Source organism: Aotus nancymaae, unplaced genomic scaffold, assembly GCF_030222135.1.
Source record: "Aotus nancymaae isolate 86718 unplaced genomic scaffold, 86718_ANA_hifiasm-v0.15.2.pri h1tg000089l, whole genome shotgun sequence".
NCBI classification, from domain to species: Eukaryota; Metazoa; Chordata; class Mammalia; order Primates; family Aotidae; genus Aotus; species Aotus nancymaae.
Window position 1 is genome coordinate 8,660,148 of NW_026988504.1, and position 14,929 is coordinate 8,675,076.

General features: G+C 56.5%; 1 protein-coding gene across 1 annotated transcript in view; it reads right to left on the reverse strand.

Moving 5' to 3' along the window:
* The window catches only part of KIF19 (kinesin family member 19), a 29,518-nt gene extending 15,761 nt beyond the window's left edge, over positions 1-13,757 (reverse strand). Inside the window, exons 1-2 of the mRNA XM_012453788.2 lie at positions 13,602-13,757; positions 11,343-11,423 (exon numbers count right to left, since the gene is read on the reverse strand). Coding sequence (XP_012309211.2) covers positions 11,343-11,423; positions 13,602-13,640 — 120 coding nt within the window. The 5' untranslated portion in view covers positions 13,641-13,757. The remainder of the gene's footprint in view (positions 1-11,342; positions 11,424-13,601) is intronic.
* Positions 13,758-14,929: the final 1,172 nt, after the last annotated feature.

Consider the following 14,929-nt stretch of genomic DNA (forward strand, 5'->3'; position numbering starts at 1 on the left):
GCCCTGAGAGGCAGCTGGCACCTCTAAGTGCTGTTTTGTGCCTGGGGACACCTGGGCTCCCTGTGGCCCTGGTTTGTGCCAGCCAACCATGGGAAAATGAGTCACCGCTGTGCTCTTCACGAGAGGGGAGGATGTTCTCTGGGGCTGTGGGTGCTGAACGGAGTGGGAGACGGTGGCCTTGGCCAGCACGGGCGTCTCCTCCATCCCCTCTTTCAGTGGGAGGGAAGCGGGGGAGGGGGGAGGGCATGGGCAGCCTTCATTCCCAGACCCCTCCTCCCAGTATATAATAGCAGCAGATCATCTTTACTGAGCCCTTCAACTTGAATTATCATGATGATCGTTCTCAGATGGGGAAGTTGAGGCACAAAGTCATGTTGCTAGGGCAGTCTGGGTCCCGGCTGGCACTCCGGCTACCCTCCTAAACCACTTCTCACACACACACTTGCACCCCTACTCCCACAGGGGGACTTGTGGGGTGGGGCAGGTAGGGTCCCCACCCTGTCCCTCAGTACTTCCTGTAATTCCAGGAAGCCCCAACACCCACAGTGCACATTAGCCCTACCTAATTCAACCAGAGATAAGTACTGTCCAAGGAGGTAAACTGAGTCCTAACAGTTGGCAGGGCACTGAGGAGTGTGGGCTGTCATAGGGGGTGCCCCATGGAAGCAGAGACAGAGGCTGTGCTCCCTTCTTGGGTCAGCAGGAGAGCCAGGGCTGGTGACAGTTCCCAAAAGGGCTTGGGAACAGACAAGGCATGAGAGGCGGCCGCTCGGGGGTGGGGAGAGGCTGGTGAGGGGGCAGCAGGCAGCAGAGCTGTGAGTGCAGCCGGGCTCTGTGGATCCAGGAGACGCTCGAGGGTCCCTGTGGGTCTACCCAGATCGAGCTTGCGGATTTAGGACACCCATTCCCAGGAGGATGATAGCCTGGGGGCTCCCACCAGACTCCCTCAGCATTCTACGTGTGCCCTGGGTCAAATCCCCTTCCTTCACCACCTGGACTCCTGCGGTAGGTTATACCTGTGCTCATTGCATCAAAACTAACCTATGACCTTCAGGTGTCTGGCAAGGCCCCTTTGGGGATTCTCAGTGGAGGAGGGAAGAGTGGGGTGGCTTCCCAGGAGGCCGGACCCTGGCAGCCTCATGCAGAAGTCTTTCCAATCAGATGGGATGCCAGGTCAGCCAGTTACAGGAGAGGCTGCAGATAGGCTGGACCAGGGGGCTTTGTGCCAGGAAAACAATGAGGCCACTCACTCAGGCACCCTGCTAGCTGGCCAAAAGCTAGGTGGTCACAGCGAGCCTCTTCCAGGATCTGGTCCCTGTCCCAGGCCCCAAAGATAGCAGCATGAGCTCTGCTCTAGTTTCAGACTGAACTGAAGATAAAACCTGGCTCCTAGTCCCCCCGGCAGAGGTCCCCATGGGACGCAATCGGAACCCGACCAGCTGCACCCGCTCTCATCTCAATGCCAGTGTTCCTGTGGACACAGGCAGGACCAGTGGCCTGAGGAGCACCCTGTGGGTGGGGGACCTTTGGTGCTGAGGAGGGTGAGCAGCATGTACCAATGCCCATCCCCCCACCCATGACCTTCACACAACCTCCAGACACTGCCAAGTTCACAGCACCCTGGGCATTCGGTTCCTTTAGCTAACCGGCTCCTGGAGTACACTGTCAGCACAGCTGCCACGATCCCTGTTTAAAGAGGGCTTTGTCTGGGTTCCACTGTCTGGGCTCCAGCCCCCGCCCCACCCTCTAGAGCATCACCCTATTCCTGTCCCCTCTAGCCACAATGGAGCCCTTGTGCCCCTCCACCAGGTGAGCTGGAGCTGAGCTGTGGTGGGGTGGGGACAGGTGCTCTGAGCTGCCAAGGAGACCAGCATGGGGCACTCAGGCAAGGTCAACACGCTTGCTGAGTGAGGTCCCAGGGAGAGAGGGCAAAGGGAGGCCTGGTTTCCTGCCTTCTGACACTGTAACCAGGAACATGCCGGAGCACAGAGAGGCACCCAATCCTGCCCCTAGAGGAAGACTTCCTGGAAGAGGTGGCACCAGCATTGAGTCCTAAAGAATGAGAGAGGTGGAGTGGAGAGAGAATTCTGGACAATGGCATGAGCAAGGCAAAGAGGCGATGGGCAGGCTGTGGCCGTGTTTCTCAGCTCAGGTCACTGGGGTTTCTTGTGAGAAACTCAGGGTTAGGAAGAGGGAACTGGAGTTTTGCCTTCTATCCTCCGTGCCAGGGATCTTCACTGCACAGTCCCGAGAACTGACGTGCACATCCATAGAGGCCAGCACACTCGGGCCCCACTCACCCAGGCACCCCCCACCCCGTGAGCACATGCAGTCCCTGCTGGGGAGGCTCCTCTACATCCTCTGAGCCTCCCTCTAAAGGCCCCCCTGGTTGACCCACAACAGATGCCCAAGGGATGCTTGCTGAATAAAGCTGCTGTTTATGGGGAGTGGTGATTGTGCCAGGCACGGTGCCAAGGGCTTGGCATATGTTTTCCCTGACAGCTTAAGAGTGGGCACTCTTGCCAGGCACAATGGCTCATGCCTGTAATCCCAGCACTTTGGGAGGCCGAGGCAGGTGGATCACGAGGTCAGGAGTTCAAGACCAGACTGGCTAACATGGTGAAACCCTATCTCTACTAAAAATACAAAAAGCAGCTGGGTATGGTGTCAGGATGCCTGTAATTCCAGCTACTCGGGAGGCTGAGGCAGGAGAATTGCTTGAACCCAGGAGGTGGAGGTTGCAGTGAGCCAAGTTTGCACTACTGCACTCCAGCTGGGTGGCAGAGCGAGAGTCTGTCTCAAAAACAAAAACAAAAACAAAAATTAGCTGGGCTTGGCGGCAGCGCCTGTAGTCCCAGCTACTTTGGAGGCTGAGGCAGGAGAACTGCTTAAACCTGGGAGGCAGAGATTGCAGTGAGTCGAGACTGCGCCACTGCACCCCAGCCGGGGTGACAGAGCGAGATTCCATCTCAAAAGAACAAAAAACAAACAAAGACTGGGTACTCTTATTATCGCTGGCCTGGAGATGAGGAATCAGTTGGGTTAAGTAAACTACCCAAAGCTGCCCTGCAGAGTCCAGAGCTGGGCAGATTCAGGCTGTGGGTCTCAGAACCCAGCCTGCCCACCATGCTTCTCCAAGCACATGAGTGGACAGACAGCTGCCTGGCTGGGGGACACCTGCTCGTTAGGGGTGGGGCTATGTCCCGCCAGGTTTCCTCTTGTGAAGTCCTGATGTCTAGTGCCTTAGCATGTGACCCTTATTTCAAAATGGGGTGGCTGCAGGTGAAATCAGTTGAGGAAAATGAGGTCATATTGGAGAAGGGCAGTCTTTTACCCACTACGACTAGTGTCGGTATAAAAAGGGGAAATTTGGGCACAGATCTGCATACAGGCAGGCTGCTAGGAAGAGACACAGGGAGAAGATGGCCATCTAAAGCCAAGGGGAGCCAGGTGCGGTGGCTCATGCCTGTAATCCCAGCACTTTGGGAGGCCGGGGCGGGTGGATCACCTGAGGTCAGGAGTTCAAGAGCAGCCTGGCCAACATGGTGAAACCTCATCTCTGCTAAAGTATAAAAAATTAGCTGGTGTGCGCCTGTAGTCCCAGATACTTGGGAGGCTGAGGAAGGAGAATCACTTGAACCCAGGAGGCAGGGGTTGCAGTGAGCCGAGATCGCGCCACTGCACTCCAGACTGGGCCACAGAGTGAGATTCTGTTTCAAAAATAAATAAAAATAAAGCCAAGAAGAGAGGCCCGGAGCAAACCCTTCCCTGTTGCCACCTGGATTGCGGACTTCCTGGGTGACTCCCAGAGTCACCCAGGGAGCTTTGCTGTGAGAGAGTAAATGGCTGTTGTCGAAGCCACCGGTGCGTAGCACTTTGCTACAGCAGCTTGCAAACTAATACAACATCTGAGGCAGGCTCACCTGCCATAGGGAGCTGAGTGTTGCCACACCCGAGTGGGGCTTCGGCCAGCCCCTTCCCCAGCCTTAAGCAGGCGGGAGCCTTAAGCAGCCTTAACCGTGGGCATCACCTCTCACCGCCTCCCAGGGAATGCATTCTCTTGCTTGCTGCACACTGGGTGCCTGCCTCTGGGAGGTTTTAGGGGAATCTTTGCTCACAGGAGAGGCGCGTAGCTTCATGCCCCAGCTCTGCCCCTCCAAATGCATCTGCCACTGCAGCTCCAGGCTCCACCTCCACGGCCCCCTCTCCAAGCCCTGCTCTTAGTTCAATGCAGATTTTGACCTTTCCAGAGTTCCAGACGGAGTCGGAGTCTTTGAGCCTGGAAACTCAAGATCCTGTAGGTAAGTGGGGGTCTCAGGCCAGGGAGAGGAGATCTCATGCATAAGCTGTGTCCCCAATGGGGACAAGGCTCATCCCAAGCATGTCCTAGGTGAAAAACATTTTGCACAGAGCATGTCACACTATTAAGCTGCAGCTGCATTTATCGGCTTTACAGTTTTAACAGGATTCTTTCTGGCCTCCAAATGGCTGAGCATGGACCAGGCTTTCTCAGCTTGGCACTGTTGACATTTGGGGCCGGATCATTCTTTGCTGTGGGGGCAGTTCTGTGCATTGTAGAATGTTGAGCAGCATCCCTGGCCACTACCCAGTAGATGCCAGTCACACCCTTCCCCCGGTTATGACACTGCCAAATGTTCCTGGTGGCAAAATCACCCTGGTTGAGACCCACTGACTTAGCCCATTCCTCCCACAGCCTCCAAGTCTAATGGCAAAAATCTCTGAGAGAGGGGGAGCCACAAATGAGGCTCAGTTTGACATTGCTTTGTGACTTTTAGGAAGCTGCAACACTTCTCTGGGCCTCAAGTTTTTCCCAGTTGGAAGTCAGGAAGATCTACAGGGCTGTAGCCTTGAGAGAAGAAATCATATCATACCAACACCCCCATCCTACTCAGGAAGCCTCAACAGAGAGTCTGGCTCTGGCTTTATCTGCAGCCCCGGGAGCCAGGCCACAGCCCCTTCATTCTTATGGGTAGAAACGAACCACAACAAAACCTGATTCTAGGTGGACAGCACCCTTGTAAGGCTGTTTCTGTTTGTTTTTTGTTTGTTTTTGTTTTTAAAGGAGAATCTGTTGCTGGTCATGTTTCTAGTTGTAAACATGCCATCCTGGGAGTCCTCAATAAAGGCAGCCGTTGATCCCAGGAAGGTTGTCCCTGGACCCTGTCAGCCTTCAGGCTGGATGGAGAAGGCCAAAGTCGACCCTGCTGAGCTCATAAAGCCACCAAAGCCCAGCCGGCTCTTAGGATGCAGCCACACCTGACTGACGTCTTGATCAGATCCCCACCTGGCTACAGGATTCTGAGATCTGGAGGCTTAGGATGGGAAGTACGTATAATCAAGAATATAGTCTAGGGTTGTGTCTCTCAAAGGGTCTGCAGATACCTTCACCAGAGTAACCCAGGGAGCTTATAAAATGCAGATTCTCAGGCACTTTCCATACGCACAGAGTCAGAATCTCTGGGGGAATGGGCCCATAAATCTACCCTTCCTTGTATCCATCCAGATGCCAAGTGTGAGGATCCTTGCAACCTAGAGGATTATGTATAACAGCCAAAGAGTAAGAACAACCCACATGCCCATCAACTGAGGAAAGGAAAAATGACACAGGTGAATCCACACCACGGACATTATTCAGCCACCAAAAGGAGTGAACTTCAGATGATTGGACACAGTGCCTCACACCTGCAATCCCAGCACTTTGGGAGGCCAAGGCAGGAGGATCGCTTGAGCCCAGGGGTTTGAGACGAGCCTGAGCAAGATGGCCAGACCCCATCTCTACTAAAAATTTAAAAATAAACTGGGGCTGAGCTAAGTGGCTCATGCCTGTAATCCCAGCACTTTGGGAGGCCAAGGCAGGTGGATCACCTGAGGTTGAGAGTTCGAGACCAACCTGACCAACATGGAGAAACCCCATCTCTACTAAAAACACACAAAAAAAACAAAAATTGGCCAGGCGTGGTGGCACATGCCTGTAATCCCAGCTACTCAGGATGCTGAGATAGGAGAAATGCTTGAACCCAGAAGGCGGAGGTTTCAGTGAGCTGAGATGAAGCCACTGCACTTCAGCCTGGATGACAAGAGCGAGACTCCGTGTCCAAAAAAAAAAAATCAGCTGGCATGGTTGCATGTGCCTGTAGTCCCAGCTACTCAGGAGGCTGAGGTGGGAGGATCCTTTGAGCCCAGGAATTCAAGGTGGCAGTGACAAAGTGAGACCCCCATCTCTTTTTTTTTTTTTTTGAGACAGAGTTTTGCTCTTGTTACCCAGGCTGGAGTGCAATGGCGTGATCTCGGCTCACCGCAACCTCCACCTCCTGGGTTCAGGCAATTCTCCTGCCTCAGCCTCCCGAGTAGCTGGGATTACAGGCACGTGCCACCATGCCCAGCTAATTTTTTGTATTTTTAGTAGAGACTTGGTTTCACCATGTTGACCAGGATGGTCTCGATCTCTTGACCTCGTGATCCACCCGCCTCGTCCTCCCAAAGTGCCGGGATTACAGGCGTGAGCCACCGCACCCGGCCGATCCCATCTCTTAAAAAAAAAAAAGTACTGTTCTGATAGGAACTATGATGTGAATGAACTTGAACTTCAGAAACATTAGGACCAGCCAGGCACAGTGGCCCACACCTGTAATCCCAGAACTTTGGCTGGCCAAGGCAGGTGGATCACCTGAAGTCAGGAGTTTGAGACCAGCCTGACCAACATGATGAAACTTCGTCTCTGTTAAAATCACAAAATTAGCCGGCTGTGGTGGCGCATGCCTGTAATTCCAGTTACTCGGAAGGCTGAGACAGAATCACTAGAACCTGGGAGGCAGAGGTTGCAGTGAGTCAAGATCATGCCACTGCACTCCAGCCTGGGTGACAGAGCCAGACTGTGTCTGAAAAAAAAAAATTAGGACCATATACTGCATGATTCCATTCAGATTAAATGTCCAGAAAGAGCCATATGGAGATGGCAAGCACTTCAGTGGCTGTCTGGGGCTGGGCGGAGCTGGGGACACGGGGTGGCTAAGCGGGGAGGGGTGAGAATCCTGGCCCCTCCCCAGCCACTCTCCACCAGCTCAGCTCTTTGGGGCGACAGGGCCAAGATGCATCCAGATGGTCGGTGTGCAGGGAGTTTCCCACCTCACTGCCCCCAGGCAGGCAAGTGGGCTCAAGACAGCTGCTCCCACAGCACTCCCAGGCTCGGGCACCTGGCATCTGTCACCTTATACTTTATTTATGTTTCCCAACAGGCTCCCAGTTGCATGGCTGCAGCACCCCTTACATAATCTTTAATCCTCTCGATGGGGCCGGTGGGGCAGGTTTCCTGTTCTCCTGTATTCTGACGAGGAAGCAGAGGCTCCAGGGAGAGTTTCAACTTGCCCACCAGTGTGCTGCCAGGACACGGCGTGGCTGAGACAGCCTGGGAGCTCTGGTTCCCTGGGCCCAGGGCTTCTCTGCTCTCGGGAGCCCAGGGCTCCTCTTTCCATCTCAGCAGTCACTGTCCGGCCCGATCTCCCCCAGTGGCCCTTCTGCCTTCGCTCTTCTTTCCCTTCCCACCCTCACCCTGCCCCCCTGCCGAGGCCCCATAGCTGGGCTAGTGGGAACCCTTACCTGGCTCCATAACACCCTGGGGGCAGTGTGGGGCAGCAGTTGGGTTTCCAGCAGATAAATGCTAATGATGGGATTATACACATGGTCAGCTGACTTAAATCCTGCAGACAAACACAGCCTGGGAGAGCTGGGAGGGGGGTCCGCGGGCTGCAGGCTTTGGGAGGGATGGGGAATGGGGGGCGGCTATTTGGTTTGTAGAGTTTTCCCCCACCTGGAAGGCTGGGGCCCCACCAGCCTCTCAGGCTGTCCCTGCTCCTCTCGGGCTCCAGGGGTAAATGAAACCAGGCCCGCCTGCTGCTTCCCCACTTTCCGTGTTTAAGTGTTAGCGTCTGGTCTCACCCCAGGAGCTCCTACCACGCTTCCAGGAACACACACACACACACACACACACACACACACACGTGTCCATTTGGGAACCATCCTGAGCACTCTGACACAGGAAGAGGGAGCAGGTAAGGCTCGAGGGCCAGGTTTTATTTACCTCTGGGACCTGAAATCATCCCACATTTCGGCCCTTGAGATACATTCACATTTTATTAACCCCTACATAGACACATGCCAGGTGCTGTGTTATGCCCTATGCCTACGTTAGACCATAGGGACCCTCTAAAGAAGGCACTGTGACTACTAACAGAATTGAATGGGGCCCTGGGATCATGGGCCTTCCAAGGCACCTGGACTGTCCCCATTAAACATTCAAACCCAGCTGGGTGCGGTGGCTCACGCCTGTAATCCCAGCACTCTGGGAGGCCAAGGTGGGTGGATCACCTGAGGTCAGGAGTTCAAGACCAGTCTGGCCACCATGGCGAAATCCCGTCTCTACTAAAAATACAAAAATTAGCCGGGCATGGTGGCGTGTGCCCATAATCCCAGCCACATGAGAGGTTGAGGCAGGAGAATCTCTTGAACCCAGGAGGCGGAGATTGCGGTGAGCAGAGATCATGCCATTGCACTCCAGCCTGAGCGACAGAGTGAGACTTGATCTCACAAAAACAAAAAAATCCAAACCCGAACTCCAGCTTCCCCAGAATCCAAGCACGCGGGGCTCCTGTTCCAGAGGATTCGCTGCCTGTGGGAATGTCCCTTCTGCCATGCCTCATTGCGACAATCTCCCTCAACAAGGTGTCCCCAGAACAATGCCCAGACTAAGTAAGGCTGTCCTAGGGCCCCTCACAGTGGCCCAGCCCAGTGGGTTACAGCGTCCTCGGTCCACCTCTGCCCACTCGGGACCCACGTGTCCTGGCTCAGCTCCCAAACAGATCCACCTGCCCACGGGGCCTCCAGGCCTTAGGAGGGGCAGAGCTTCGACGGGCCAGCTGCCCCATCAGTGAAGCTGGTGAGGACTGGACCCCGAGCCTCCCTCTGGACCAGGGCTGGACAAGCTACAGGGTCACTAGAGTGGGTGAAGGTCGGGAGGTGGGGGGACTGGTCAGGGTGGGGACAAGGGTAAGGGGTGTCCGTGTCTATTTCACTTCCTGGGTTCGCATATCTTGTCTCCTGCTTGCCAGGCGTTTATTTGTCAGAGGGATGGAGTTGTTATTAGAAGGGTCCCAGCCTGGGAGTTGTGGCTGCTCCTAAACCGCAGGCTTCCATTAGAAGGGTGGGGCTGGGTCCCTGGTGCGAGCCGATCTTTGAACCCTCTGGGGACAGAAGGAGCTTAGGGCCTGAAGCCCGTGAGGAGTTTGCATGGAAAGCCCTCCTCAGTCTCAGCCCAGACAAGCCTCTCTGCACCTCCAGCTGACAAAGGAACAGCCCTCTTAGAACCGCCCAGCTCGGACGCCTTCTTGGAGGTGGAGGCATATCTTGGCTGGGTTAGGTCAGATCCAGAGAGGGAGCCCCTCCCGCTGCACATGCAGGGATAGAAAGGAGCCAGTGTTTGCTGTGTGTGGGCTCACAATGGGCTGTCTCCTTGACAGGGAGCATTTCCATCAGCATCAGTTAATATTTATCAGCCCCCACACAGGCCAGGAGCCAGGAGTAGCAGAGAGAGTCAGCATTGTCCCAACCCCACGGACTGATGTCTTCCGGGACAAGTTGCACAAACAGAGAGTGGCTTTGCCTGGAAGGAGGCCTCTCCTCCTGAGCTCTGCGGCTCCTGGGCCAATCCAGTAGCCCTGGGGAACTTCAGTCTCTAACAGACGTCAATAGCTGACATCTATGAAACTCTTCCTCTGTGCCAAGCACTGGGTAAGCCTGTGCATACATTAGCCTACGAAGACCCTCTAAAGAAGGCATTGTGGTGACCATCTCCACTTACACACGAGGCACCTGGAGCTCCTGGAAGCAACCCCCGACAGGCTGCACAGCCGGCCGACAGCAGAACCTCCTCGAACCACTGTTTACATGCATTCATTCTGCTCCAGCTGGGTCTGACCCATTTAGACAGGGTCTTCCCAGCCATCTCCTGCTTTCCCCAAGGTCTTTGAGGAAGCCCACCCTTTTCCAAGACAGAATACGGGAAAAGGAATGAGGATGCTGGTACCAATGGCTCCACTGTGCCCACAGTCCCACCATCTCTGCTGAAGAAAGAGGCTGGAGTGGGCCCCAGCCCCTGGGGAGCCCAGAGGTAGGCAGGCATTGGAGGCTATGCCAGTCGCCTCTGGTTTGCTTATCAGGGACCCTGGGCTTCATGAGTCCAGGCCGTGGGACCTGAGCCCAGGCCCATCAGGTGCTCGTGTGTGCCTTTCGCTGCATTAGACAGTGCCACCCAACGTCTCCGAGCCATCGGCAGAGCCTATGACCACGATGCTCCTACCTGGCCACCAAGCCTGCCCCTGCTGCCCCCACACTGTGCCCGTGCCCACTCCAGCACAAGTCCTCAGCTGCCTACCCCAACAAACGTCCTGGCCACAGTCTACAGAGCATGTGATTTAGCGCAGCCCATTCACACCTCTTGCCCCTTTCTCTCCTGCTTGAGCCACACTGGCCTTTTCTCAGCGACCCAATCACATCCCGGCCCCTCTCACCACAGGGCCTTTGCACATGCAAGCCCCTCAGGTCAATCTTTCTCCCCTCATGCGTGCTTCTCATGACCTCTTCTTCAGCCCTCATGTTTCAGCTCAAGCACAGTTTCCTACGGAAGCCCTCCCTGACCTCCAGGTTTAGGTCTTACCCCCAACTTCCTGCCTCTCATGCCACTAAGCATTTCTTTGCAGCCCTCGTTAGCTGCAAACTCATGTTTGTTTGTGATGCAATTCTCTGATGAACGCCTCATCTCTCCACACTAGACTTAAGGTCATGGGGGGAGGACAGTTTCCCAGCTTCTAGCACAGTGCCCACCATGCTGCTGGTACTTGATGAATACCGATTGCCATGTGTGTACTGCCTTCCTCATCCTGGTGACATGAGGGCCAAGATTGCAAATGGAGAGCCGAGGACTTCGTCACACATGAACGCCCTAGAGACGAGCTTTAGCTCTTGACCATGTATATATGTGCTCTGTGGGTAACAGGCATATTAGGGGGGAAAGTCAAGCAATGGGTAAAGAATCAGGGCCCACCCAGGATAGGGAAGCTCCCAGTTCTCCTTGGATCAATCTAGGAAGGCTTCCTGGAAGAGGAACCCCCAGCTTCCTTGATGGTGTCATCAACAGCACAGCCAAGAGTTCAGTGAGTAGAGGAAGAATGGTGCTGCAAGCCACAGGGGCCCTTCCTGCCCCCCAGGTGAGCTGAGCCATCTAAGCAGACCTCTCTGCCCTGCAGCTCCTGCTGCGGAGCCCCGCATACCTGCTCATCCACTTTATGGGCGATGAGGGTGGCTCCTTCCTCCAGCTCTGCCACGCTGATGGGCCGGACCCGGAGCGCCACCTGGGAGGGAAAACCAAGCCCCTTGGATTAGAAGGAGAGGACTGTGCCGGGCCTCAGAGAGAACCCAGGCAAGCCCCTGCCTTCTCTAGCATTCAGCTAGCTCAGGCCTCTGTCATAAGCAATAAGGGGGAGGCCTCAGTGACCTCGAGCCACCAGTAGGCTGTGGGTGGGTGGGTGTCTCTCTCGGCAAGCCCCTTCCTCCGGGGCCTCATCCTGGCGCCAGGGGCCCTTGTCTTCCTACTGGTGATCCCCAAATCCCTTTAAACTCCTGACCTCATGAGGGCTGGGGCAGCCTCTGGTTAACCGGGAAACCCCTACCTTCCTTCTGTGGGTGGTTAGGTCAAGCCCTCCCTGCCCCAGGTCAGAGGGCAACAGGTCCCCAGAGTGGCGGACTGTGTCTGAGTCTCTGAGGTTCCCCGGGAGCCCTGGCCTCTGGGAGAGCCCCAGGGGAGAGAGCTCTCTGCTCCTCCAGCCTGCCTCAGCCTCGTGCCCAAATAAAACACTCACAGCTCCCCTGGGCTTGAACTTGGGGCCCTGGCACTGGAGCAGCCTGTCTGTGTTTACTTGAATGATGTGCCGTAGCTGCAGGTGCAGACACAGCAGGCTCTGGGATGAGGCCTGGCAGGTGGGATGGAGCAGGGAGTGTCCCCTGTCATCCTAACAGCCTGTGACCACATTCCTACCAAGGAGAGTGTCACCTAGAGCCCCCGCCTCTGTCTGACCGCCAGCCAGCAAGAAATGGCTCTTATCTCGTGCATGGATGTCCCCAAAGAACAGGGTGGAGTGGGGAGCATGTCTTCTGCTGAACAGAGAGAAAGACCTGCTGAGTGTGGGGGGGTAGAGTGAATGGCCCTCTGGCCAAGTGAAGACGTCCTCAGGCCGGGCGCAGTGGCTCATGCCTATAATCCCAGCACTTTGAGAGGCCGAGGTGAGCAGATCACTGAGGTCAGGAGTCCGAGGCCAGCCTGGCCAACATGGCGAAACCCCGTCTCTACTAAAAATACAAAAATTAGCCGGGCATGGTGGCTTGTGCCTGTTATCCCAGCTACTTGGGAGGCTGAGGCAGGAGAATCGCTTGCTGGGGGGACGGAGGTTGCCATGAGCCGAGGTGGCACTATTTCACTCCAGAGCCAGGGTGAGAGAGTGAAACTCCATCCCCCAAAAAAAGGACTTTCAGAGGGACTGCCACTGCCCGACAGATGACCTTTATTGATCTCTTCAGCCAAATGCCACTTCTTGCCCTCAGGGGCACACAACAAACGCCAAGGCCAACCATTTTCAAAGGGACACTTTCTAAACAGCCAGAGACGATGTCCCAGAGCCCAGGCCTTACTTGGGGGCTGGAGTCGAGGCTCTTGTTTGGAGAAGCAAGCCCATCCTTCACAGGTAGGGACTCTGGGGGTGACATTATCCTCTGGTTACCTTACTGCCCACCTTCTGGTGATGAGGGCCTTTCTCAAAAATTAGAGGACGAGGAAGGGGCTTTCTGAGAGAGACACCCACTCACCCACAGCCCAGTAGTGGCCTCCAGGTCACTGAGGCATGCCCCTTACTGCTCTGGCCCCGGCCCCACTGATGATCAGGAATTCAACCTTCCCCCACAGCCCCCACTCTCACCTCCCCATCTGTCCCAGACTCCAGGGCTCTGTGGTAGCTGCATCTGGCACTTCTCTGAAATATTTAGAGTCAGGACTTAGACAGCATCTGTGTTGCAGCCCAATAATTAGGCACTCCGGGCCCATCCTGGCGCCAGGGGCCCTTGTCTGCCTACTGGTGATCCCCAAATCCCTTTAAACTCCTGACCTCACCAGGACTGGGGCAGCCTCTGGTTAACGGGGAAACCCCCACTTTCCTCCCTGCCCCTGGCGTTTCTGGATGAGAGAGCGGAGATTCATCTGCACAGGGTCTGGGGGCGGGGTCCCCCAATGAGAGGGGGTATAGGTGGGGGTGAAGTTGAAGTTGGGGTAATTTTCAGGCTCAGGAAAGTCTAAAAAGGCCATGGTCCCTTCTTGACACCCATCCTGCAGGACTTGGGGAAAGTTGCTCTGAAGAGTCCCGGCCCTGGCCGTAGCCTGTCCCGTCAGTGGGGCGGCGAGGGGACCAGACCTCTCTGTCTGCTGGAGGCTGAGTGAAGTAGACCGCGGAGCGGGGTGAGGAGGAGGTCTCAGGGGTTCTCACCATGAGTTGCTGGTCCTTGGAGTCCCCGCTGTCCTTCATCCTTGCGGCAGGTGGAGGGGCTCAGGGCGCGCCACCGGGCATGGCCCAGCCGCACCCCCACCGCCGCTGGGTCGCGTCCACCCGCTGCCTGCAGCCTCGCCCGCTGCCTGACAACCCGAAACCAACAACGCGCCGGCGGCCAAGGGCGCTGACCGGAGGCGGGGCATAGGGAAGGCCTGGACGGCGCCGCCCCGCCCCCGGTGCCCGCCCCTCCCCGCGCTGCGGGCGACAGTTGGCTGCCTCTGCCCGGGAGGCCTCCGAGCCTGCGCCTCTGTGCGGTGTGTGCCCGTCTGTGCCACCCTGCGGTCTTCGGCGCGACCATGCGTCCGCCCGGCGCCTCCGCGTCAGTTCGCTAACTCCTGCGCGCCCGCCCGCGCCCCTCAGCTCGCGGCGCGCTCCCCGTGCCACTGTCCTTTAGGGCGCGCCCCGCCAGCCACGCTGCCCCGAGGGGCACACGCATCTGCCTCCCGCCTGCCCGCCCGTCTCTGGGGTCTCCAGGGCGGCGGCTGGCAGCCTCAGGTTCCAATGGGCGCTGCGTGCACTGCAGCAGGTGCCTCTGGGTGGGTGTCTGCACCCACTGCTCACTGGCATGGGTGGCAAACAGTTGTCCCTTTGCCCAGGCCGCCCGCCCAGTGGTATGCAGCGAGCACCTCTATTACCTGGGGTGTGCTACAGAAGAGCCTGACTCAGGGCACCCCAATAGCAAACAAGTCTCCACCCCTGAACCAGAATCTAGGTCACCATGGCTGGGTCCGTGTGCCCTGCTGGCTCCCTGCCTGCTGCTGGAAGAGCCACAATACAGTGCGAGAAAGTCTAGGTCTGACGCTACCGCCTCCATTCTTGGCCACAATAACAACGGTTGCCCTCCCAGGGAACACGGGGAAAGGTTCCTGTCCTCAGGAGGCCCTGGGAAAACAGGATTCGAGTCCCAGCTCTGCCTCCAACTCTGCCGGCCACCTGGAGCTGGTTTTTCCTGCCTCCCTGGGGCCTCGGTTTCCTGGGGGATGTTGGAGCCTCTCCCGATTCTGATGTCCATCCTCTGCATCCTCTGCCCCGACGGAAGCTGAGCCCGGCAGCCCCAACACCAGGAGAAGAAGCGACGATGAGGTTTACTTCCCAGGAAAGCGGCTGGGAAAGGAAGTTCTCTGTCCCCAGGGCTGCCTCAGACTGCCTGGGGCCCCTCAGAGGCAGAATGTGATGCCAGCCTGTGCCCTGGGACTGGCTTCCCCCGCTGCCTCTGCGGAGCCTGTGTTGGGAATGGCTATTAATAAACTGCAGCAAGAAGCAGC